General features: G+C 33.1%; 1 protein-coding gene across 2 annotated transcripts in view; it reads left to right on the forward strand.

Annotated features, from left to right (window-relative positions):
* The window catches only part of LOC129941356 (solute carrier family 22 member 13), a 29,864-nt gene extending 5,869 nt beyond the window's left edge, over nt 1-23,995 (forward strand). Inside the window, exons 1-6 of one of the 2 annotated variants that reach the window (XM_056049968.1) lie at nt 14,250-14,366; nt 18,606-19,089; nt 19,170-19,324; nt 19,399-19,899; nt 20,016-20,156; nt 23,308-23,995. In XM_056049968.1, the coding sequence (XP_055905943.1) occupies nt 18,647-19,089; nt 19,170-19,324; nt 19,399-19,899; nt 20,016-20,156; nt 23,308-23,726 (1,659 nt within the window). In that variant the 5' untranslated portion in view covers nt 14,250-14,366; nt 18,606-18,646 and the 3' untranslated portion in view covers nt 23,727-23,995. Of the gene's footprint in view, nt 1-14,249; nt 14,367-18,605; nt 19,090-19,169; nt 19,325-19,398; nt 19,900-20,015; nt 20,157-23,307 lie in introns of those variants that run through there. The other variant, XM_056049966.1, reaches the window with a different exon arrangement.
* Nucleotides 23,996-24,310: the final 315 nt, after the last annotated feature.

The raw sequence follows: 24,310 nt of genomic DNA on the forward strand, positions 1-24,310 counted from the left end.
TAACAAAAGTTGGTAAAAACTGATTTTCGACCAAAATATCTTTTCAAAAATTTGAGATAATAGCTTCTTACTAATTTTTACTTATAAAAAATATTGTTTTCAACATTAGAACAAATTTTGAGAACAATCGAATTGACAGTTTTTTTACAAAAAATTAAAAACCGAAAAAAAAAATTAACAAAAGTTGGTAAAAATCGATTTTCGACTCAAATATCTTTTCAAAAATTGTAGATATTGGCTTTAAACTACTTTTATCTTTTAAAAAATATTGTTGTTACGATTCAGTAAAATTTAAAAAAAAATCGAATTGACAGTTTTTGTACAAAAAATTAAAAACCTAAAAAAATTTAACAAAAGTTGGTAAAAATTGATTTTCGACCAAAATATCTTTTCAAAAATTTGAAATATTGCCTTCAAACTAATTTTATCTTATAAGAAATATTGTTTTCAAAATTCGATAAAATTTTGAAAAAAATCAAATTGACAGTTTTTTTTACAAAAAATAAAACTCTAAAAAAAAAACAATACTAAAACTTTCGACTGAATTGCTTTTCAAAAATTAAAATATTGTCTTCAAACTTTTTCACAGAAAATATTGTTTTCGATATTCAGTAATTTTTATATAAAAATTAAAAAAAAAAAATACAAATGTAAACTTTATAAATAGCCAATATTTCAGGAAAACTCTGTTTTTTAAGTAAGCAACATGATGTGTTGAAAATAATAATAAAACTTTATGCTTCATGTAAAAAATGCTTTTTTATTCAATACGTTTTGTTTGTTTTGAAATTAATTGATACAAAAGTTTAGGTCTTTTATTTGTCGATTGAGGCAGTATACTGCCTACTACTTCGTATACGAAGTCTGCCTGGTCAGCTAGTATTATATATTTATGTTGGAGAAGCTCATGGAAGGTAGAAACCTATCAGATTTTGTTTGACATTTGTAAACTTGAAAAATTGCCTTCCCTCAGAAAGAAGGTTATTTTCAATTTGGTTAAGGTATTGGTATTTGGTATTGGCCATTCCCTTAACTCAGAGAAAGAATTATAGGCGAAAAGATAGTTGTTATGGTCGGTATCAGATTTGGACTTTAAAAAGATCTTCCAAAAATTGTTACGGATATTTCTTATGCTGCGGAGCTGTCTGTTGTACCAAGGATGAGACGAGGTGAAATCTTTTGTATGAAAGAAAGATACTGATTTTTAAATACAATATGAGAAAATCAAATAAAATTAATTTCTAAGGGACTCTACTGTTGAGTGGAGGGAACTAAATTCAAAGTCGGTTAAGCTAAGAAGACAAAAGTTGTTTTCAAATTCAATAGGAAAGTGGAGATTAAGGGGAGGATGATAGCGATTCAAGGTTGAGAGAAGATGAGGGCTCGCGGAGACGACACAGTTTGCTACTCCATTTAGTTGAAAAAGACCACAACATGGAATAGTAGTTTGTGAAGAGTTCAATACCAAGGATATCGGGTGTGAGGTTGGTTTCAGTAAGAGCAAAGAAATCATAAGGAAGGTTTTGGGAGCTTTTAAAGACGGCAGACGTTTTAGACCATAACCCTCTTACATTTTGAGAGTAAAGGCTAAAACATTTAGGTTAGGAGCAATAGTATTTCTTCATTTTTACACGGGATTTTTGGATATGAGATAACCGTTTTGAAGAGATAAAAGACGCAAAAGAGGTTAGGTCTTCTCTCACTGTTTCAGGAGAAATTTCAAGACCATTACGAAATTACAGAAATATTTTAATAAGTGCATCACATTTCGTAGGGAGGCCTTCTTGGGATTAAAACCCTTATGTTTGTATTTGTTTTACCTTTAAAGCAAAAAGAATCTTGTTTGTCGTGCAAAAAATCTGGGTAATGACGAACATTATTGTAAATTTGGTGGTCTCTAAGACAGGACATAAAATACCGATCATTATAGTATTGGCCTCAGATAAAAGTTTATTAAACTTGACATTTGGAGGGATTATGGGTTCAAGTTGCTTTGATAAAAAAAAACAGCTTCCCAAAAGTACGGACGTACATACATACGTTTCGGGAAAATCTGCGTCAAGACAAGGTGTAATGGTCATCTTTTGATGAGCCCAACCATTACATCAGGGCGGAACGCATATATGAACATTTTTATGCTGGTCGATTTCATACATACACATACATCACTCTAAAATTCTGTGATTTAGATTCTAGGGAGACCTTGAAACGTCTGGAAATGTCAAAACTCACAATAAATTTCCATGGGAAGTTAATGAAATTATTCAAGTTTCTTATAAAAGATATAACTTTAAGCAGATCAATTTAAAAATTTTAACTAATGAGTAAGAAGAGTCCAGAAAACAACTGTTAATTAGTAAAATTTTTAGTTTTAACTTCATTAGTCATTTAAGTTTTGATTGTGTTCATATTTTAGAAACAATAAGTTTACTAAGGAAAGCTTTAATTCAGCCCAGCTGAATGAATCACGTAACTTAGTACGCTGGACAAAATTCTCTACTCTAAAAAAGAACCTATCCCCTTTTATAGGATACTGAATTCTTAAAATTCAGTATCCTTTAAAATGTCTCTTCAACTATAAGTTCGTTAGCTTAAGGTCATTTTGTAGATAAGGAGTTTAGGAATTTAATCATGTGTTTGTTACAAAGAAAAAAGGGCAATGTGTTTTTTGGATAGGCCGTTTTTAAGAAGAAAAAAAAGCCATAATAAAATATTATGGCTATGAATTAAACTTTATAATAAAGATAAGGGTCATTATGTTTTTTTTGGAATACATTTCAGTCTATAGGCCCCACAAAATATCGTCCATATTTTTTGTTAAACCTCAAGGCCACACTACATGCTCACATGTCTTACATTTTCACTTAGATTTAAATAGAAAAACAAGTTTTGATTTCGCCCTGAAATACGCTTAAACAGGTACTGAATCTTCGGATCTAGAGTTGCTATACATCAGTCTAGATTTGTTCTGAAAAATATTGTTTAATTTTATCATTAGTTTGTACCTTGACACTGAGACACGTAAATTAAAGTAGAATATAATTGTTTGATGGCATACTTACTTAATTCATATAAAGGCTTAAGTTATTATGCATATAGTATTAAGCAAGAAGTGCTAATCAATTTTGTTTGGAATATTGAAACATAACACCTGTGATCAATGAATATATTTACAAAAAAAAGCAAATAAATTATGTAGAATTGTATTGTTACTAATCACTTCGTGACTAATCACATAACATGATTATTTTGATTGGTTTACTTTTTTGATTATGAATTATTATTTGGTAAGTTCGGAATTATTTACAGAAAAAAGGCGTAATTACATTTGACACAGGTTTGTAAATGACGTAAGAACGGGATATTTAAGCTTAAGTCAATCACTTAGAACGTTCGGTGTGATTTTAGAATTTAAATTACCTGCAAAAGTAAAAACACTGCACTTAATAACATAAGAAAGGCAACTTACTTTTAAGTAACCATAGCCGTAGTTAAATATAATAAGTACTAGATTTTTAAGTCCAGCCCTAATTTTGGCAAAATGATCGAACTTCTGGCACAACAAACAATGATATTAAAAGTCTAACTATTCTTCAAATCGTCATTTGACCAAGTTCTGCATGCATATGGTAAGAAAGTTCTTATTAGATTAAGAATTAAACAGAACTACACAGAAAAGGACAATTTTGTTGTTCTAGTTTTTTACAATTTTGTTAACTTTAAAGTTCCGAAAAATGAATACTGATACAGATGCAAAAATTCATATAATTCGAAAAATTATATCAAGCCGATAATCGGGGTATAAGTATTCCTTAAAAAAACGTCTACCAAGCACACGTGCTTTATTTAATATCATACTTTTGATAGCGTATTAAGATTTAGATGAGGATTAAGAATGTGGAACTTGATAACAAAGAAAACTCAGACACTATGGTAACTGGCTCAAAGTACTTCAATAATATCAGACAAAAATTATTTATATATGTAATAATCAATGTTCTCTTATCGAATACGATTGTCACTTCTCATTAAAGTGAAAGTTTTAGACAATTTTTTCTTTTTCATAGTTACTAACTAGTTTCTTTTAAAAATCAAAATGGTACCCGGGATATCTTTTTTGGGAATTCGGGAGATAGTCGCTATTTTAAATTGATTTTACTGATTGAGTTTTTACTTATTTTGAAGCAACCATTTCCTGTGATAAGATAGAATGAAATACGAAAATTCGTAACTTATTCAAATTAACTTAACTTAAATTAATTTATCTTATAAATTTCATCGGTTTTACTTATCTGGAATTTGACATCAATTTCAAAATTTTATCAGAATACTTAATTTGGTAGGGAAGTTATTGTAATCGTCAGTTATTGAACATTTTAAAATTGTTCGCACATAACTGTTCATAATAGAAATACTGCAACTTAGTAACGGGACTAGGGGATAGAGCACAAGACATTTTACAGAAAAACTGACAAGAAAGTTCGCACAACAGAAGAAACAGATGAAAAAAGCTCACGGTAAGTTATAGATGGTACCCAATCAGTAAAATGTTTCTTCCATAGCATTATTTGTTTGTAAGAAAAGAGGCTGGGATGCGACCTCAGTGTGTGTAGAAATACTGCAACTTAGTTACGAGACTAGGGGACAGAGCACAAGACATTTCACAGAAAAACTGACAAGAAAGTTCTAACAACAGAAGAAACAGATGAAAAAAGCTCACGGTAGGTTATAGATGATCCCCAATCAGTAAAATGTTTCTTCTATAGCATTATTTGCTATATATATGCTATAGAAGAAACTTCCCATCCCGGCTGTCGATTTGTCTTGCTTAAAAGTTTGTATATGTCTTATCAATTTTTACTAAATTTGCTTACTATTTTTTGTAGATTTTATTTTTTATAAAAAACGTTTTTTTTTTTTAATTTTTATATAAAAATTACTGAATATCGAAAACAATATTTTCTGTGAAAAAGTTTGAAGACAATATTTTAATTTTTGAAAAGCAATTCAGTCGAAAGTTTTAGTATTGTTTTTTTTTTAGAGTTTTATTTTTTGTAAAAAAAACTGTCAATTTGATTTTTTTCAAAATTTTATCGAATTTTGAAAACAATCAAATTGACAGTTTTTTTTACAAAAAATAAAACTCTAAAAAAAAAACAATACTAAAACTTTCGACTGAATTGCTTTTCAAAAATTAAAATATTGTCTTCAAACTTTTTCACAGAAAATATTGTTTTCGATATTCAGTAATTTTTATATAAAAATTAAAAAAAAAAAACGTTTTTTATAAAAAATAAAATCTACAAAAAATAGTAAGCAAATTTAGTAAAAATTGATAAGACATATACAAACTTTTAAGCAAGACAAATCGACAGCCGGGATGGGAAGTTTCTTCTATAGCATATATATAGCAAATAATGCTATAGAAGAAACATTTTACTGATTGGGGATCATCTATAACCTACCGTGAGCTTTTTTCATCTGTTTCTTCTGTTGTTAGAACTTTCTTGTCAGTTTTTCTGTGAAATGTCTTGTGCTCTGTCCCCTAGTCTCGTAACTAAGTTGCAGTATTTCTACACACACTGAGGTCGCATCCCAGCCTCTTTTCTTACAAACAAATAATGCTATGGAAGAAACATTTTACTGATTGGGTACCATCTATAACTTACCGTGAGCTTTTTTCATCTGTTTCTTCTGTTGTGCGAACTTTCTTGTCAGTTTTTCTGTAAAATGTCTTGTGCTCTATCCCCTAGTCCCGTTACTAAGTTGCAGTATTTCTATTATGAACAGTTATGTGCGAACAATTTTAAAATGTTCAATAACTGACGATTACAATAACTTCCCTACCAAATTAAGTATTCTGATAAAATTTTGAAATTGATGTCAAATTCCAGATAAGTAAAACCGATGAAATTTATAAGATAAATTAATTTAAGTTAAGTTAATTTGAATAAGTTACGAATTTTCGTATTTCATTCTATCTTATCACAGGAAATGGTTGCTTCAAAATAAGTAAAAACTCAATCAGTAAAATCAATTTAAAATAGCGACTATCTCCCGAATTCCCAAAAAAGATATCCCGGGTACCATTTTGATTTTTAAAAGAAACTAGTTAGTAACTATGAAAAAGAAAAAATTGTCTAAAACTTTCACTTTAATGAGAAGTGACAATCGTATTCGATAAGAGAACATTGATTATTACATATATAAATAATTTTTGTCTGATATTATTGAAGTACTTTGAGCCAGTTACCATAGTGTCTGAGTTTTCTTTGTTATCAAGTTCCACATTCTTAATCCTCATCTAAATCTTAATACGCTATCAAAAGTATGATATTAAATAAAGCACGTGTGCTTGGTAGACGTTTTTTTAAGGAATACTTATACCCCGATTATCGGCTTGATATAATTTTTCGAATTATATGAATTTTTGCATCTGTATCAGTATTCATTTTTCGGAACTTTAAAGTTAACAAAATTGTAAAAAACTAGAACAACAAAATTGTCCTTTTCTGTGTAGTTCTGTTTAATTCTTAATCTAATAAGAACTTTCTTACCATATGCATGCAGAACTTGGTCAAATGACGATTTGAAGAATAGTTAGACTTTTAATATCATTGTTTGTTGTGCCAGAAGTTCGATCATTTTGCCAAAATTAGGGCTGGACTTAAAAATCTAGTACTTATTATATTTAACTACGGCTATGGTTACTTAAAAGTAAGTTGCCTTTCTTATGTTATTAAGTGCAGTGTTTTTACTTTTGCAGGTAATTTAAATTCTAAAATCACACCGAACGTTCTAAGTGATTGACTTAAGCTTAAATATCCCGTTCTTACGTCATTTACAAACCTGTGTCAAATGTAATTACGCCTTTTTTCTGTAAATAATTCCGAACTTACCAAATAATAATTCATAATCAAAAAAGTAAACCAATCAAAATAATCATGTTATGTGATTAGTCACGAAGTGATTAGTAACAATACAATTCTACATAATTTATTTGCTTTTTTTTGTAAATATATTCATTGATCACAGGTGTTATGTTTCAATATTCCAAACAAAATTGATTAGCACTTCTTGCTTAATACTATATGCATAATAACTTAAGCCTTTATATGAATTAAGTAAGTATGCCATCAAACAATTATATTCTACTTTAATTTACGTGTCTCAGTGTCAAGGTACAAACTAATGATAAAATTAAACAATATTTTTCAGAACAAATCTAGACTGATGTATAGCAACTCTAGATCCGAAGATTCAGTACCTGTTTAAGCGTATTTCAGGGCGAAATCAAAACTTGTTTTTCTATTTAAATCTAAGTGAAAATGTAAGACATGTGAGCATGTAGTGTGGCCTTGAGGTTTAACAAAAAATATGGACGATATTTTGTGGGGCCTATAGACTGAAATGTATTCCAAAAAAAACATAATGACCCTTATCTTTATTATAAAGTTTAATTCATAGCCATAATATTTTATTATGGCTTTTTTTTCTTCTTAAAAACGGCCTATCCAAAAAACACATTGCCCTTTTTTCTTTGTAACAAACACATGATTAAATTCCTAAACTCCTTATCTACAAAATGACCTTAAGCTAACGAACTTATAGTTGAAGAGACATTTTAAAGGATACTGAATTTTAAGAATTCAGTATCCTATAAAAGGGGATAGGTTCTTTTTTAGAGTAGAGAATTTTGTCCAGCGTACTAAGTTACGTGATTCATTCAGCTGGGCTGAATTAAAGCTTTCCTTAGTAAACTTATTGTTTCTAAAATATGAACACAATCAAAACTTAAATGACTAATGAAGTTAAAACTAAAAATTTTACTAATTAACAGTTGTTTTCTGGACTCTTCTTACTCATTAGTTAAAATTTTTAAATTGATCTGCTTAAAGTTATATCTTTTATAAGAAACTTGAATAATTTCATTAACTTCCCATGGAAATTTATTGTGAGTTTTGACATTTCCAGACGTTTCAAGGTCTCCCTAGAATCTAAATCACAGAATTTTAGAGTGATGTATGTGTATGTATGAAATCGACCAGCATAAAAATGTTCATATATGCGTTCCGCCCTGATGTAATGGTTGGGCTCATCAAAAGATGACCATTACACCTTGTCTTGACGCAGATTTTCCCGAAACGTATGTATGTACGTCCGTACTTTTGGGAAGCTGTTTTTTTTTATCAAAGCAACTTGAACCCATAATCCCTCCAAATGTCAAGTTTAATAAACTTTTATCTGAGGCCAATACTATAATGATCGGTATTTTATGTCCTGTCTTAGAGACCACCAAATTTACAATAATGTTCGTCATTACCCAGATTTTTTGCACGACAAACAAGATTCTTTTTGCTTTAAAGGTAAAACAAATACAAACATAAGGGTTTTAATCCCAAGAAGGCCTCCCTACGAAATGTGATGCACTTATTAAAATATTTCTGTAATTTCGTAATGGTCTTGAAATTTCTCCTGAAACAGTGAGAGAAGACCTAACCTCTTTTGCGTCTTTTATCTCTTCAAAACGGTTATCTCATATCCAAAAATCCCGTGTAAAAATGAAGAAATACTATTGCTCCTAACCTAAATGTTTTAGCCTTTACTCTCAAAATGTAAGAGGGTTATGGTCTAAAACGTCTGCCGTCTTTAAAAGCTCCCAAAACCTTCCTTATGATTTCTTTGCTCTTACTGAAACCAACCTCACACCCGATATCCTTGGTATTGAACTCTTCACAAACTACTATTCCATGTTGTGGTCTTTTTCAACTAAATGGAGTAGCAAACTGTGTCGTCTCCGCGAGCCCTCATCTTCTCTCAACCTTGAATCGCTATCATCCTCCCCTTAATCTCCACTTTCCTATTGAATTTGAAAACAACTTTTGTCTTCTTAGCTTAACCGACTTTGAATTTAGTTCCCTCCACTCAACAGTAGAGTCCCTTAGAAATTAATTTTATTTGATTTTCTCATATTGTATTTAAAAATCAGTATCTTTCTTTCATACAAAAGATTTCACCTCGTCTCATCCTTGGTACAACAGACAGCTCCGCAGCATAAGAAATATCCGTAACAATTTTTGGAAGATCTTTTTAAAGTCCAAATCTGATACCGACCATAACAACTATCTTTTCGCCTATAATTCTTTCTCTGAGTTAAGGGAATGGCCAATACCAAATACCAATACCTTAACCAAATTGAAAATAACCTTCTTTCTGAGGGAAGGCAATTTTTCAAGTTTACAAATGTCAAACAAAATCTGATAGGTTTCTACCTTCCATGAGCTTCTCCAACATAAATATATAATACTAGCTGACCAGGCAGACTTCGTATACGAAGTAGTAGGCAGTATACTGCCTCAATCGACAAATAAAAGACCTAAACTTTTGTATCAATTAATTTCAAAACAAACAAAACGTATTGAATAAAAAAGCATTTTTTACATGAAGCATAAAGTTTTATTATTATTTTCAACACATCATGTTGCTTACTTAAAAAACAGAGTTTTCCTGAAATATTGGCTATTTATAAAGTTTACATTTGTATTAACAGACGCATACTGTTATGTTACAGTTTGTTAATCAATATAAAGCTTTCTCATAAACTATATTTTTTGTTTTGTTTTGTGGTGCGTAAATAAACAAAGAAGACGGTTTTCCGATGCGCGAACACGCGGTGTATAATTGTCCATGAGCGAAACAGTGAAACCTATTTATTGTCATCGCAAAGGCCAGACGTACTGGAATTTGTAAGCGTTTAAAAATTGAATGGTAGATCCGTTGGAATCATCGGTATTCGCGGGATCAAGAAATCCTCTCCTTTGTATTTTCCTTTTATGATTGTTGCCTCATTGACGTCATTCATCAGCTTTTTCACAGCCAGTCTTGTTCGCTTGCATATTTGAGGTTTGTTAATGTTACGCAGCATGGTGACAACTGATCCTACTTTTAACTGCAAATTGTGAGGTGGTAATCCAGGCAATTCCAGTGAATTTAAAAACTCCGTTGGATAGTTGACTACGTTATCCTTTTTCATAATGGTGTCGACTGATTTGAAGGAAATCAACTGTCCTGGAAGAAAATTCTGAATGGTCACATTGAGAGCCTCGACATCTCTATTTTTCGCTGCCAATATTGCTCGTTCACCCAGCCAATTATGGATATTGCACTTTTGTAATCGTCACTCACAAAGATAGAAGGATGCACTAATGGAATATTGAAACCATGATCGTAACACAATATCGTCAATCGTAATACTTTTTTCCATGTTCTGATTTTTTATTTATTTTCTTGGAGTTTATCTTTAAGCCATTAATCTCTGTGTTCTGAAGTGCGACGGAATGATTGACATATTTGTTGGTGGTCAAATCTAATGTCAAATATTATGGTTGTGTACAGAAACTTAATTTGTGACAAAACTTAAGATTTATCAAACTTAAAAAATAATCTGATGCAATTACAACTGAAGTTAGCTAAAATTAAGTTACGCGAAGCCGACTAAATTAATTGGAAATCAGTACTACCAAAAGTTAAGTACATTTTTTGTCGCGTTCGCGATTCACTTTTGTTTATTTCTGAACGTGACATTAGATCCTTCAAAGCGCACGCGAAGACTATTTTCATAGATATGATTGTATTTGAACTTTATGCAGTAGTAATAAATTGCAAATTGACTGTTTCAAAAGACGCTTAAAAACATTAGTTTTATTGAACTCTATAGGCAGTCTTTTACAAATGGTATCATACAGTTAACAGGGATACTCTCGATGATTCATTTTTGTTTTAATTCTTACAATGGGCAGCTCACACGTAATATATCCGCCAACGTGCTTCATTCTTTTGTGTGTACCTTAGATCCTGCTGTAAGTTCTGTGAACACAATATTTTTACATCAGATCCAAACATACAGTCCTAATCTGCATCTTTGCAATTAACATATTTCTGAAAATTGAAATATTGACATCGTAATTTCACATGAATTCGTCTTTAATGACACTTGAATACTTTAAGGCAGTGTTTTTCAACCTTTTACATGAAACGGACCCATTAGACGGATCCATTGCTTTTTTCCGTACCGTCGAACTTCGATAGCTCGAGTTTTGTTTAATTTAAATAATGTGGCAACAGTCTTAAGAGCTTTTCTTTCATAAATTTTAACTTTGATATCTCGAACTTCTGTGCTTGTGTATCTTGAATAAAAGTGGCTAAAGATAAAATCCATGACTTAACAAACAAAATTGAATTTTGGTCATCGTCACTTAGTCAAAACCACTTAGATTTATTTTCCTCGGCACAATCTTTTGTTGAAGAAGTCGGATGTGAGATAAAATATAAATATCAAGGAATTTATACCTGGTACATAAATGGTATTAGAAAAGTTGAAAGAAGAAATGTGTCATTATTTCTCAATGGAAGAGATATCGAAGAATATTGGCCAAGGTTGACCTTTAATCCGTTTTTAAATACAGCTGTAAATGAGGCAAAATTGGCAATCAAGCTCAAGGAAAGTCTGCTGAATCTATCTTTCGATGGAATGCTGCAATTGAAATTTAAGTCTTTCAATTTGGATGCCTTTCGGTTAAAAAGAAAATTATAATATGCTGGATTAACATTAGAGGTTTTGAAGTGTTTGATTCCATTTGCCACGTCGGTCGTACCTGTGCGAGTTGACCTTTGCATCAATTGCCAAAATTAAAAGTAAGGCAAGAAATCGCTTAAATTTGGAAAACGATTTAATTCTCAATGTAGTAAAAACGGATTCACGTTGGGAGAAATCGATTTCTGAAGCAACCCAGTAGGTAGGTGCTTTCATCCACTTTTGTTATAGTACATTGCAGAAGTATTTATAGCAGGATGGGGATGATAAGGGTGTATATAGCAACACTTTGGTACCTCGAGAGAGGACTTTACCACTCAATTGCTTTCTTACTCCAAAGAAACAGCGGTTAGCAAGAGTTATTCTGCTTTTGATCTCAGCGCTGGTGTAATTTTCTGTTTTTACAGCGGAGCCTAGGTAGACGAAGTCCTTGATAACGTCAATGTTTTGCCCTCATTAACCGTTAAATCCATTTTTGCCGCCTCTGCCTCAATACTCACAAAAGCCCCATTGACATCACGCTGAGTTCTTCCGATTAAGTCAATGTCATCAGCGAATGCCAGTAATTGGACAGACTTTTGAAAGATAGTGCCTCTAGTGTTGACGTATTAGCTCTGCACTATTCTTTTAAGCACTAAGTTAAAAAAATCAGATGACAACGCATCACCTTGTCTAAAACCTTTTTTGACATCGAAAGGTTCTGTTAAGTTGTTTCCAACCTTTATGGTGCAGCGTGAATTCTCCATGGTCATCCTGCACAAGCCAAACTGGTCATCCGGACTAGTTTGGCTTGGATGCCAAAACTAGAAATGGCTCTATACAGCCCTGTAGATGCTGTCATATGCGGCCTTGAAATCGATGAAAAGATGGTGGTTGTTGATTTGGTGTTCTTGGGTTTTTTCCAGGATCTTCCGTAATGTGAATATTTGATCAACTGTGGACTAACTGGTCTAAAACCACACTGATAAGGACCTATAAGGTTGTTGACGATGGGCTTTAGACGTTCACATATTACGGCAGAGAAGATTTTATAGGCGATGTTAAGTAGACTGATTCCTCTATAGTATCAGGGGCAGCTTCTCTGATTGCATCTTGGCAATGTTGCCACTGGTTTTCGATACATTGTGTTGGTGGCAGATGACTTCAAGAGAGGTTACTTGTAGCTCGGTCGGAAAAGGATTTGGCGATATCTTGCGATTGTAGCCGTTCGACGTTGTACCTCCTCCCAGCATCTCTCTGTTTTGCCTTGGGTCTGGAAACCCGAAGTGCTACCTTGGCTACAACGAGGTAGTGGCCCAAGTCGATGTTAGCTCCTCGGAAAGTTCGTACATCGATAATGCTGAAAGCGTGTCTGGCGTCGATCGCAATATGGTCAATCTGGTTGACGGTAGATTGATCTGGAGAAGTCCAAGTTCCATTGTGGATGTTGAGGTGTGGAAAACGCGTACTGGCTACCATGACGTTTCGCCCCGCATCAAAATCTATGAGCCTGAATCCGTTGTCGGAAGTGTTGTCGTGCAGGCTGTTTTTCCCGATTATTCTACCAAAGATGTCTTCCTTTCCTAGCTTGGCATTAAAATCGCCCAGGACTATTTTAATATCGTAGCTAGGGCACTGCTCATATGTTTTGTCTAATTTATCATTTGTCTTAATAAACCTTTTTGTAATTTTATTGTTTTTTTTTAACTGCAGTATTTTCTCAACCTTTAGGAATTCCTCGTAAGAATGTTCGCGACCCCCCTAAAAAGACCCCTATGGGGTCGCGACCAACAAGTTGAAAAACACTGCTTTAAGGGATCCTTGGTTGTCAAAGCATAAATGGTTTCATCTTTTTACTCAGTTGTCTTTTGTTTGCATCGTATGCTTGTTTAATGTTTTGGGTTAATCTAAAGTTCTGCTCATGACGATAGTAACCTACCCTTGAGCTGCACCATTAACCTTTGAACCATGGTGAAAATTTTTGTTAAATCAAATTTTATAACAAAACCCAAGATCTAAAAATGACCAAAATATTTATACCTTTTAAAATATGTCGAGCTAAAAATAAAATGTTCCGCCACGGCTTTTTTCGATATGATTTTTAGTTAATTTTTTTTTGAAAAGTTTGTTGTAAATGATTATATTGATTTTCAAAGTTTATTTTTTACAAAAAATATAAAAAGAAAATGTCATTTTGGGTGCCAATAAATATAGTTCACAAAACCCTAAAATCCAAAGTGAGGATTTTTTAACTATGGGTTTAGAATTTCTAAGTAAGCCTTATAAAAATAAATTGAAACGAAATACTGTGCTTTGAATTACTATGCACGATTGTATTATTCCTATAATTAAAATATGAAAAACATAATAATTTATGCAAATACACAATTCAAGAGTAATTGGTTATAACTGTAGTGCCAATTGTATACATGAAATAAATTTATTAACAAACATAAATAAATAATATATCCATGTACGTAGTTTCTGACTTTTAATTCACACTATAATGCCTTTCATGTAGACGCCTTTTACTTTGAGTACACTATAATTTGAATTAATCGGAATACAAGTTATGTTATGTATTTTCCCCTGAATTTGCTTATCGTGAATATCAAACAAAAAATGTGGAAAAGAATATTCTTTTACTATTCATTTTTCCAGAATGTGGAGGTATTTGCATCATTATATAATTCTGACTCTGTCAGTTTGAATTTTATCGTCATACAAGTTGTTTAAAGATTAGTTTTATTTTACAAATGTTTAATAATTCGATTTTTCTGTAAATTTATCAAGAGTAAGGAATTGATTTCTCAATTGTTAAACACAAGAACAGAAGCTTTTCATGACTTTTTCAACAATTAAGTGTCTTGTTATGTTAAATTAAAAGCCAGCAAGAAAGTGGCATTGGGAACGTACTATGGTACCGTGAAAAAAGACCAACTTTCAAGAATCGGCCTTATTGCCTCTAAGCCAATTTTCAGCGGTTGGTCAGACCCAGGACGCGAGATAATGCTCTCACCAAAAGTTACCTTCAATAAATTGATGTTTTATTAGCTGCATGTGCGGACGGAACCCTTATTTTTTTTAATAAGAAAAGTAGCAGTAAGTCTATTCGTTATGAAGTGGCAAACCAAATTGAGCAAAAATCATAATTTTGACAGCTGTTAAAAAGATAAGCTCCGAAAAAAGTATTGCAGTTGCGTTATAAACTGCAACATTAATTTTGCCATTTGTGTTTTGATCTTTTTAAAGCTTTTTAGGAAAACCTATGAATAAGCAATGTGATCAGAGTGAATTATAGCACATTTTGGTCTCAAAAATATTTACAGTATTTAAAGATTTTCTGAATTGACTAATTATATTCTATATTCGACTCCACCATGACCATAAAACATTAGAAGAAATTTCTATTCAAAGCAGCTTTGCATTTTACTGTTTGCCAGGAACGATTTTATAAGTTTTGCATTAGATATTTAGATACTTACGTTACTCAAATGGATATTTTGGTATTCAATTGTAAGGCAATGCAAGGGAATATGGCTGCATTTTTTTCTTATAGCCATTCCATGGTAGCGTGACAAGAGAGATCTCTTTTAACTCTTAAGAACGTATCAATATCTTGGCCCTAAGAAAATTTAAATATTTTTTAAAATGTAATTAAAAATTAACCCCTTACTGCATGATTTTTTTTCTTCATGAAAAAAATGTATGTGATAGTTAATTATAATTAAAAAAACACATGTTTTAGGAATTTCGATTTCATATATGATCAGGCTTGGATCATATATGGCACATTAAGCAGAAAAATAACACAACAAATTTTAATAAATTAAATTTACTATTTATTCAAAAAATTATGTAGTGTATGGAATATAGTGAAACAGTTCTTTTCGCATTCAAGCAAAGATTTACTTTCTATTTTCGGTACTACACATTAGATGGCATGGCAGTCTGGAACCTTACACTGATGTCTTGTGGTAAAAACAGGAAGTTGATCTAATTAATTTAATCAGAATAGGTCCTTTCAATTTCTTCAATTGTAGGTTATTCTCCATGAAATAAGATCGTCGTCCACGTTTGTTAGTTGTACTTAGTTTGCTGACATGGCATATATCTTAGTCTACCCCGCACTTGAAATCGGCTAGTGCTAGCCACGCCTCAGAACCATCAAGCGTTCGTCTGTACAATAGCCACGCATTCACGGCTGTCATGTCGATCATGTGGAAGAATTTTCTGTAATACAATTTATTTGATCTAATTTATATTCTATAATATCCAAGAAGAGCATCCGAAAGATCAACTGCATCCATATGCCGATTATGTGTCATGACTGTCTTTGGACATGATATAGTTTGGTAGCTCTTTTCTTTTTTGTTGAAGTGTTGGACTTCAGAATCGCTTTGCTGCTGACATATGTGGAAGCAAGGCTTACAATTCTGTTGTCAAACCATGTTACCACAGAAATATCCCAGGTTATCAATTGTCGCCAGTTTTTCCATAGTTGCAACTCTTCCTTTTTTCAATTCAGTAGGAGCTTTATAACCCGGAGTCCGATTGGCTTTTATCGTTCCTAGCCGTAAAATCGTGCAGATAAGTTGTTTAAGGACGTGAACCAGTTGTCAAAGAATAATTTGTAGTTGAATCAGTCGGAAATAGTTCTCGCGAGTCACTGGATGTATTAATCTTTGGCAAATCGGTTAACAACTGTACATGCCCTTGGGCTTCAGTATAAAGTAAAAAGTCGTAGCTGAACCCAGAGCTACCACGGAGAACAACATTTTTATATACCCATAGATGATCTACTTTTGGTTGGTGTCGTTTGTTCATTTACTGCCATGTATTCTTATCTAAGGGCAGTAAGGAGTCTCTGCCTTGTATGGACCAAGAATGGTCTTATTTTATGAAGGGGATCATGTCCTGATTGTCCTTTGGGTACTTGCGTCGAGTTGGTGTTGAAATGTATGAAGCTTTTTTATTTCTTCGAACAGATTACATGCCATTACAGAGTTAATTTTTGGGTAACCTAGGCTTACATTCCAATAAAACCTAGTTGATGGTAACTGTGCGATGGAAATGTAATGTCATATTCCAACAAACTGATCAAGTTCCATTGCTGTTATGTGAGCAGTTTTTCGGGATGTTTTTCACAGGAGTATCTGATCGTTTCGTTTTCTATGTATTTGAACATTTCGTCTGTAAACAATTACTCGTACTTGTAGAATTGTGTTGGCGTATCCAAGCTCCTTTTTTCCTCAGGTAACGTCGTATCACCTGTGTATGCGGTTTCATTATCATCTTTTTTTCAAAAACCCATCCCGCCATCGGGGTTTTTCAGCTCTCGCACTTCTCGCTGGGAAAGAGGAATGTTATCTTCTAATTCCCAATCGGATTCATCGGACTCTGGAATATGTAGAGGCGGAAGATTTTTGCATCTGTTCACCTCGTGCTCATCATCTGAAAGATTTTCCTCACTGTTTGTTGTCGGGAAAATGTTGTATAGTAGCATGGATACCTCCGTAAAACCGATGTGGGTGCATATATGAATTCTGTAATGTTCGTAACAATATCTACGAAATCGAAATTTGAAAATTTGTTTGCCAAAACTCGTTCATAGATGGCGTTTTTCAATACAATTTAGAGCGTTTATGTTACTTATTTCTCACTGTATGCACAAAACAACAGAATTTGTTTAAAAGTGGAAAATATCTACAAAAACACGGTTTGGGTCATATATGTATGAGCCACCATGCAGTAAAGGGACGAACCTTTTTTGAGTTGTCTCTATTCTAAAACGAAAGGAAAATACTGAAAACAAACAACATAATTTTGAATCTCTATTTTTATCATTTTATTATCTTTAATTAGAATTTTGATTTCTGTTTCTTACTAATAAACTGTGGTTAAATTTTAAGGACCGATGTTGAATGTGAATCACACCTAAATGCCAAGTTTTTTCTGCTTTTTGTTTGAATTCTACCCTTTTTCAAATTAATTCATTTTGAACCACGGAAAGATACACAATCAAGGAACGAGTTAAAGTTATTCAGGCTTATTATGAAAATAGGCATATCGTGCACTTTTCCGGTCAATTTAATCGTCCAATGTGCGTGCAATCGGAAAAATCGCGATAGTGTGGCCGAAGAGCCGTCCACCTCAACTTGTCGTCTTGACTTGCATTTACCCGCTTACAAGCGTCATTTCAAGCGTCGTCAATAGTTAGAATGGTGGCAAGAAATGGCAACAGTAGATGATCAATTTTCGAAGAAAATCATCTTCAGTGATAAGGCACATTTCCACCTTAGTGTATTCGATAAGCAGAATTGCCGCATTTGGGCGATTAAAATCCAAGAGTAGCTGGGCAAAAAACAATGCATCCACAAAAAGTGACTATTTGATACAGTTTATAGGCTGGCGGCATCATCGGGCGTATTTTTTATAAAATGCCATTCAGCCTTTTACTGTGAATGGTGAGATTGTTAATTGACTTTCAAGATCATCTGATTTGAGATTGTACGCCTAAGAGCCAGCAACAATTCAAGAGTTAAAGGATTAACGACATAAACCTAAACTGTGCCTAAGCGACACCGAAAATTTGGATCGTTGGATGTAGGTGTGCCACTGATTTCTCGGCGTCCATTTGGCCGATATTTTGTTCCATACATAATTGAACTATACCAATATTATCATAATACAAATAAATGACAGTAATTTCCTAATTTTTTTTTTTTAAATTCAAAATCAACAACAGCCCTTAAAATTTAACCAGCCTCCACAATATTAAGCTACAGTAAAAACATTTAAGCGAGAGATAGGCGTATTTTCGTTGTTTACGTTTTAACTGGTTAATAGTTACTTTTTTGGATTCATAGAACTGACAACACTATATTAGGAACCCAAATGATAGGATTTTAAAGTTTGCAATTAATTTCACATAACTATTTCGAAAGTAGAAGCAATTCTAACAATTAACATATGTAAACTTTAATTATTGCCAATTCATTCTTCGAACTATAAATATTATCTTTTTTTTTAGATCGTCCATTATTTCCTTACTTATAAAAATGCTCCAAAACCATGCCGTCATATTCAGTTAATAATGCTAACAAATCTCCAACAGCTATTCCAAAGGCTGGACCTGATCTCATAGGAAGTATTCTGGGCAATTTTGGAATTTGGCAAATACGAACTGTTCTCATAATATTTTTGTGCAAAATTCCTGCGTCATGGTTTATGGCGTGTATCATCTTTACGGCTCCCGAAATCTACCCCAATAACGAGTTCCAGTGTGATATATCTGGCATGTCAAGCAATGCCACCGTTTCCGAGGATCAATGTTACATCAACACAATTGATGGTCAATTGGAATGCACGGACTTTAACTACAACTATGACTTTTATTCATTGGTTATGCAATTCGATTTGGTTTGCTTGCGGGATATTTTTGTTGCGTGGACTCAATTCTGGCATCTCTTTGGGATTCTTGTGGGTGGTGTAATCGCCACAAAAATGATGCTTTGGTATGACGGAACAGCACGAACAAGCGCCTACCACCAAAAGCCAATTTTGACTTTATCCGTTTGCTTGCATATTATTCCAGGATTAGTCCTCGGACGACAATGTTCATTGGAATGGTACTGCAAATCATTTGTGGTTGCATCACTGGATTCGCCAGGGACTTCACATTACATTGTGCATTCCGATGTCTATCAGCCGCATGCTGTGCACTCATGTTCACTGGAGGACACACAATATGTAAGTTAACACGAGACCATCCACCCCTCGAGTATCTTCTAACGAAGGGAACTTTTTATTCAAACTCATTCTAGTATCCGATATAACAGCTGGAAAATATCGACTTGGTGTGATAATACTTTATGACACATTCTGGTCGATTGGACTGTTTCTTTTGCCGGGTCTTGCATCGTTCTTCCGCAATTGGACGCAAATTTACTTAGGCATCACTTTCCCGACACTCGTTCTAATATTCCTTCTCAATTGGACACCAGACTCCCCACGCTGGTTACTGCGAAAGGCCAAGGACACATCCCAATGCGAGCAAATAATTCGTGACGCGGCAAAAATCAATGATCGAACATACAAAATACCAGTTGACTTTTCCGACCAACTGCGCATCCAAGCGGAGTCCTTGAAGAACAATCCACCTCGAGAAGCTAGTTGGGTGGAATTATGGACTGGGCCTAGGGCAAAAACTCATCTGATTGCTGCTCACATTGCCTTGGCTGTGTTTATTATTAATTTTATGGGTATGCTGTTGAATATAAGATCCTTTGGTCGAGATTACTTGGTCCTGAATACAATAATTATGGGTAAATGAGATGGGGGACGACACAAAGTCTATCTGTACAAAGTGTACAGACAGTGTTTAACCTTTAATGGTGATAACTTTTCTCGGTTTATAATTCTCTTCCTTTTTTTTTTGCAGGATTCAGTGAAATTGTTGGGTGTTTCTTAGCTTTGCATTTCACACTTAAACATAATAGCTGGAAGTGGCAGTTGGCGGGTGGATTCAATATCGTTGCTGGCCTAATTGGTTTTCTGGGATGGACATTTCATGAGAATTCGAGTATGTATACTTGTATTTGCTGTGATTTTAATGACTTTGTGTGAATACTTTGTGTATTGTATAAGTACTTTCAAAATATGATTTTATAATAGCAAGGGATTTATTAGGTACTTAGGTTGTTATATTTGAATGTTATTTTGGTAAAAAGACCAAATTATGCATAGTTGTCCACTTAATTTGTAAGTCGAGGCTGAGAGTGGAATAGTTTTGGGAGAAATGATATTCATTGTTAATGGATAAGTTAGAAATAAAAGAGTATTTCTAAAAGTGGTACAATGCCTCCTTCCATACAAATGAAGAACAAGTTACTGCAAAGTTGTTACTTGAAAGTCGGACAGAGTTAAAAAGGATTGGCTTTTTGCATTTCTAATCAAAATTATTAAATGTCCATTAGATAAATTTGAATCAAATTTACTTGGTTTTTTTAAAAGAAGAAACACTTGATTTAAAATTTCCTAAAGAGCTTTTAGATACAAAGTTCAAATTATAAACATTTTTTCACACATGACTTCTGTAAATCCATTGGCATTTTTAAAATGTTTTCTTCTTTAGAGTTGCATACCTCGAAAACTATCAACTACTATACTGGACGTTTTGAAACACAGAAATGTTAAACACAAAGTTTTCGCGTTTTTAATTAGTTTCTAAACTTTTCAAACGATCTTCAGCTTCTTCTATTTTAAGTGAAACAAGATGTCAAGTGACAAAATATCTAGTGATTCAAATTGTTTGATTTTGGATTCTAACTAAGTTCAATTCCAGTGTTTAAATTTTTAAAGTTGGCAATATTTGAAACAAATGTTTTGAAGATATTGAAGGATTGTGCAAATTATTTGGAACTTTTTTTATTACGAGAACGCCTATTAATGAACGTCTGCAATTCTTTGGTAATCGTTTCTGTTATTTTCCAGGTACTGCAAAACAGTACTGATTCGATTTTTAAGCGGATAGTAGTAGCTTTGGCATGAAGATGAGATAGATTTACCTCCAAACATTGCACACCGTTCCGAATGCAGCCTTTGGTAGAGACGATACTTCTAAGATACTGATAACTCACTACTTTTTCTAATGGTTGCTATGTTTAACAAAGGGTATGAGTGGGAGGTTCCGAGGCTAAGCATCTAAATTTATCAGCCCTACGATTTCTGCTTCTTCCTCCTCATTTCTTGCCATATGATGAACATCTATTACCCTATGGGATAGCAAGAATACATCGTCTGCATTATCAGATGTTTAAGGTATGTTGTCAAAATCCATCTTATTCCTCCGTTTTCTGTCAAGGCCACCCGCAGCATATAACTGATCACCAATAAGAAAAGAATTGGTATGCAACCCTGACTGACTCCACTTTGGGTTTAAATCTACTTCCCACAACCTACCACCGTGTAGGATAAGACATCTTGACCCTTCATAAGTTGCCTTGAAAACGCCTTCTTAAAATCGATGAACAGTAGGTAAATTGGTTCGATGACGATCTGCAAGTTGTTGAAATGATCAATGCAGGAGGATAGCGTGCAGAATTCTGCTTATTCATTTTAATTTTGCGAAATTTTGTTGTGTTTTGTTGAACATTTCCATTATTTTATTGAAAACATAGAAACTAAAGAAATATTAAGCATTCCGTTATGTAATTAAAAAATATTTCGTTGCCAGATAAATGAAAACGGTAATGCAAAAACAATGTTTTTCTTGAAGATATTGGAAGTGGTATCAAACTTTCCAAGACAAATTGTCACCTGGATTGAAATAGAAAGACTAATTTTTAGATCACAGAAAAAGATTTAAGCATAAAGCGTGACTCCTCTTTAATAAATAAATATGCTTTTTGACACCTTAATTTTATGAGAAAACATTACGTAGGAAGTTTGTTGTTACCTGACCCGGCACTTAATGTCTAAGATCACACTCAAACTCAAAATTAAAACTTAAAAAACTAAATCTTAAAAATTGTATGTGTATACATATACACATTTTTATAAATGATCTTTTGTTTGAAACTTCTAACTCATCTTATCGTTTCGCTGATGACAGTAACCTCAGCTTCTCATATTCGTTTCTAGATTCTCATCCTTGTTCTTCGGATGTGGACTACCAACAGCAGCGTATGATAAGCTCATTAATTTCTGATCTTGACAGCATTGTCAAATGAGGAATCAAGAACTGTGTAGAATTTAATGCTGTCTGCTGTCCTAAAAGCGTAACCTTCCATCAATGCCACTATCTATGAGTGGAACTTGCTTTCAGTCCTAGGTATGTGCATTACAAACCTCTTGTTGTGGAGTGATCACATATTTGACATAGCCAAAAATGCTGCTATAAGTGTTTAGGTTTTCTCCGAAGATGCAAGAAGTTGTTCCACCCTTCTGATCTGGCTATAATCTATAAAGGTCCGAAACTTGAGTACAATTCCCATACCTAGGTAGGTGCTCCTATAACCTACTTAAGTCTCCTTGACATAATTCAAAACAAAACTCTAAAATGTTGGGTGACCGTTGTCTAACTGAAACAATTGTATCTCTCGAGCACCATCGTAAGGTTTCATGTTTGCCATTATTTTATCGCTACTTTCATAAACAATGCTCTAATGAAAAACCAGTTGCATTCCTCCCCTCAATCAGTTCAACCGTAATACCCGTTCTTCTAGGAATGATCATCAGTTTACCCTTACAGAGATTCTTTCTTTAGTCGCACTACACGAAAATGGAATGTTTAACCAGACTTAATGTTTCCCACTTATTACAATGTGCAAACATTCAAAACCAATGCAATACGCGTATCATATATATAAAAAAAATATTATTTCTTTTTCATATTGACAAATAATACAGTGAAGTGCATCAAAAACGGCACATGTCCCTGCTGTTCTACTTCAAGCTAAAGCAAACTATTCCTCTATTAATGTACAAAATTCTCAAAAGTTGGTGATTAAAGGTTCTAACTTTTATTTCTTATATATGTATAATTAAGCCCTTTTATTTCCTTATTTCATTGTCATGTCACATATTCATTTAGCATTGTTAAATAAACGAAACAATCATTATGAATTAACGTTACATGACCTTCAACAATACTTTCAAGTTTATTAAAACCATTTTAGGAACTTTTACGATAAAAGAAAATAAATAAATAAATATTGTGTGTATATTTTCAGTGGATGATGATTTAAAGGCAACCCTTTGGATTATAATAGCAGCAATACCCAAAGCTGGAACCTCTCTTGCTCAATCGATGATTATTGCATGTTTAGCAGAATTGGTGCCACCGCACAAGAAGGTACCATTCATGTTCTCGGTTGTGACGTGGGCCAGGATCTGGCTGCTTACAGCTCCATTTGTTAACGTTCTAAAGAAGATTGCTATACCAATGTCGCTTAGTGCATTTTGTTTGCTTAGTATTATTGGTGGTATTTGTTTGTGTTTGTTGCTTACGCCAAGACCTTCAGGATCAAAAATCACGACGAAGTCGACTTCAGAAAATGGAAATACGGAAGTTGAACATGAACCATCGACAAAAGACGTCAACAAGGTACTTTGGACTGTTGAAGTTTACGATAATCCTGTAAGTTCATGAGGTTGAAAAATTATCATCCTTATGAGTAGATATATATGTAGAAAATGATGCATATACAATACATATGGATTTGTGTAGGGAGCTTTTCTGTTCAAATAAATGTTTGTACTTAAATTGGAGCCTTGAAAGGCTGTGCTTTGTACCTTTTTTATATATTTTAAAATCTTCAACGAAAATATTATTTTTAGAAATAAATCTAAATTTAGAATCACATTATTTGTAAATAAATTATTCAATGAAAATAAAATATTTGTAAAATACCAAACGAATTGATAGCTTTGTTTTACTAAAATTGAATAGAAATTGGAACCGAAGTCTATTGAAAGTCAGTCACACTTTCACTTTATCATATAATGTATTTTCTGCTGTTTTACAAACATCATTGCTAGCTGTAGTAGAGTAAGGTAGGTAAAAATAGTTAATTGAAAAGTACTTATTTCACCTATATTCTTCGGATTTACTAAGCTACGAAATTAGAGCTAAGCTGTAGATTAATATATTCCATTTTCATTTATAAAAACAAAATTACCGCGGAAACGTAGAATAAACAACGTTTACCTTGAATCCCTTGTTTGACGGAGAGC

Source organism: Eupeodes corollae, chromosome 1 (genome assembly GCF_945859685.1).
Source record: "Eupeodes corollae chromosome 1, idEupCoro1.1, whole genome shotgun sequence".
Taxonomy (NCBI): domain Eukaryota; kingdom Metazoa; phylum Arthropoda; class Insecta; order Diptera; family Syrphidae; genus Eupeodes; species Eupeodes corollae.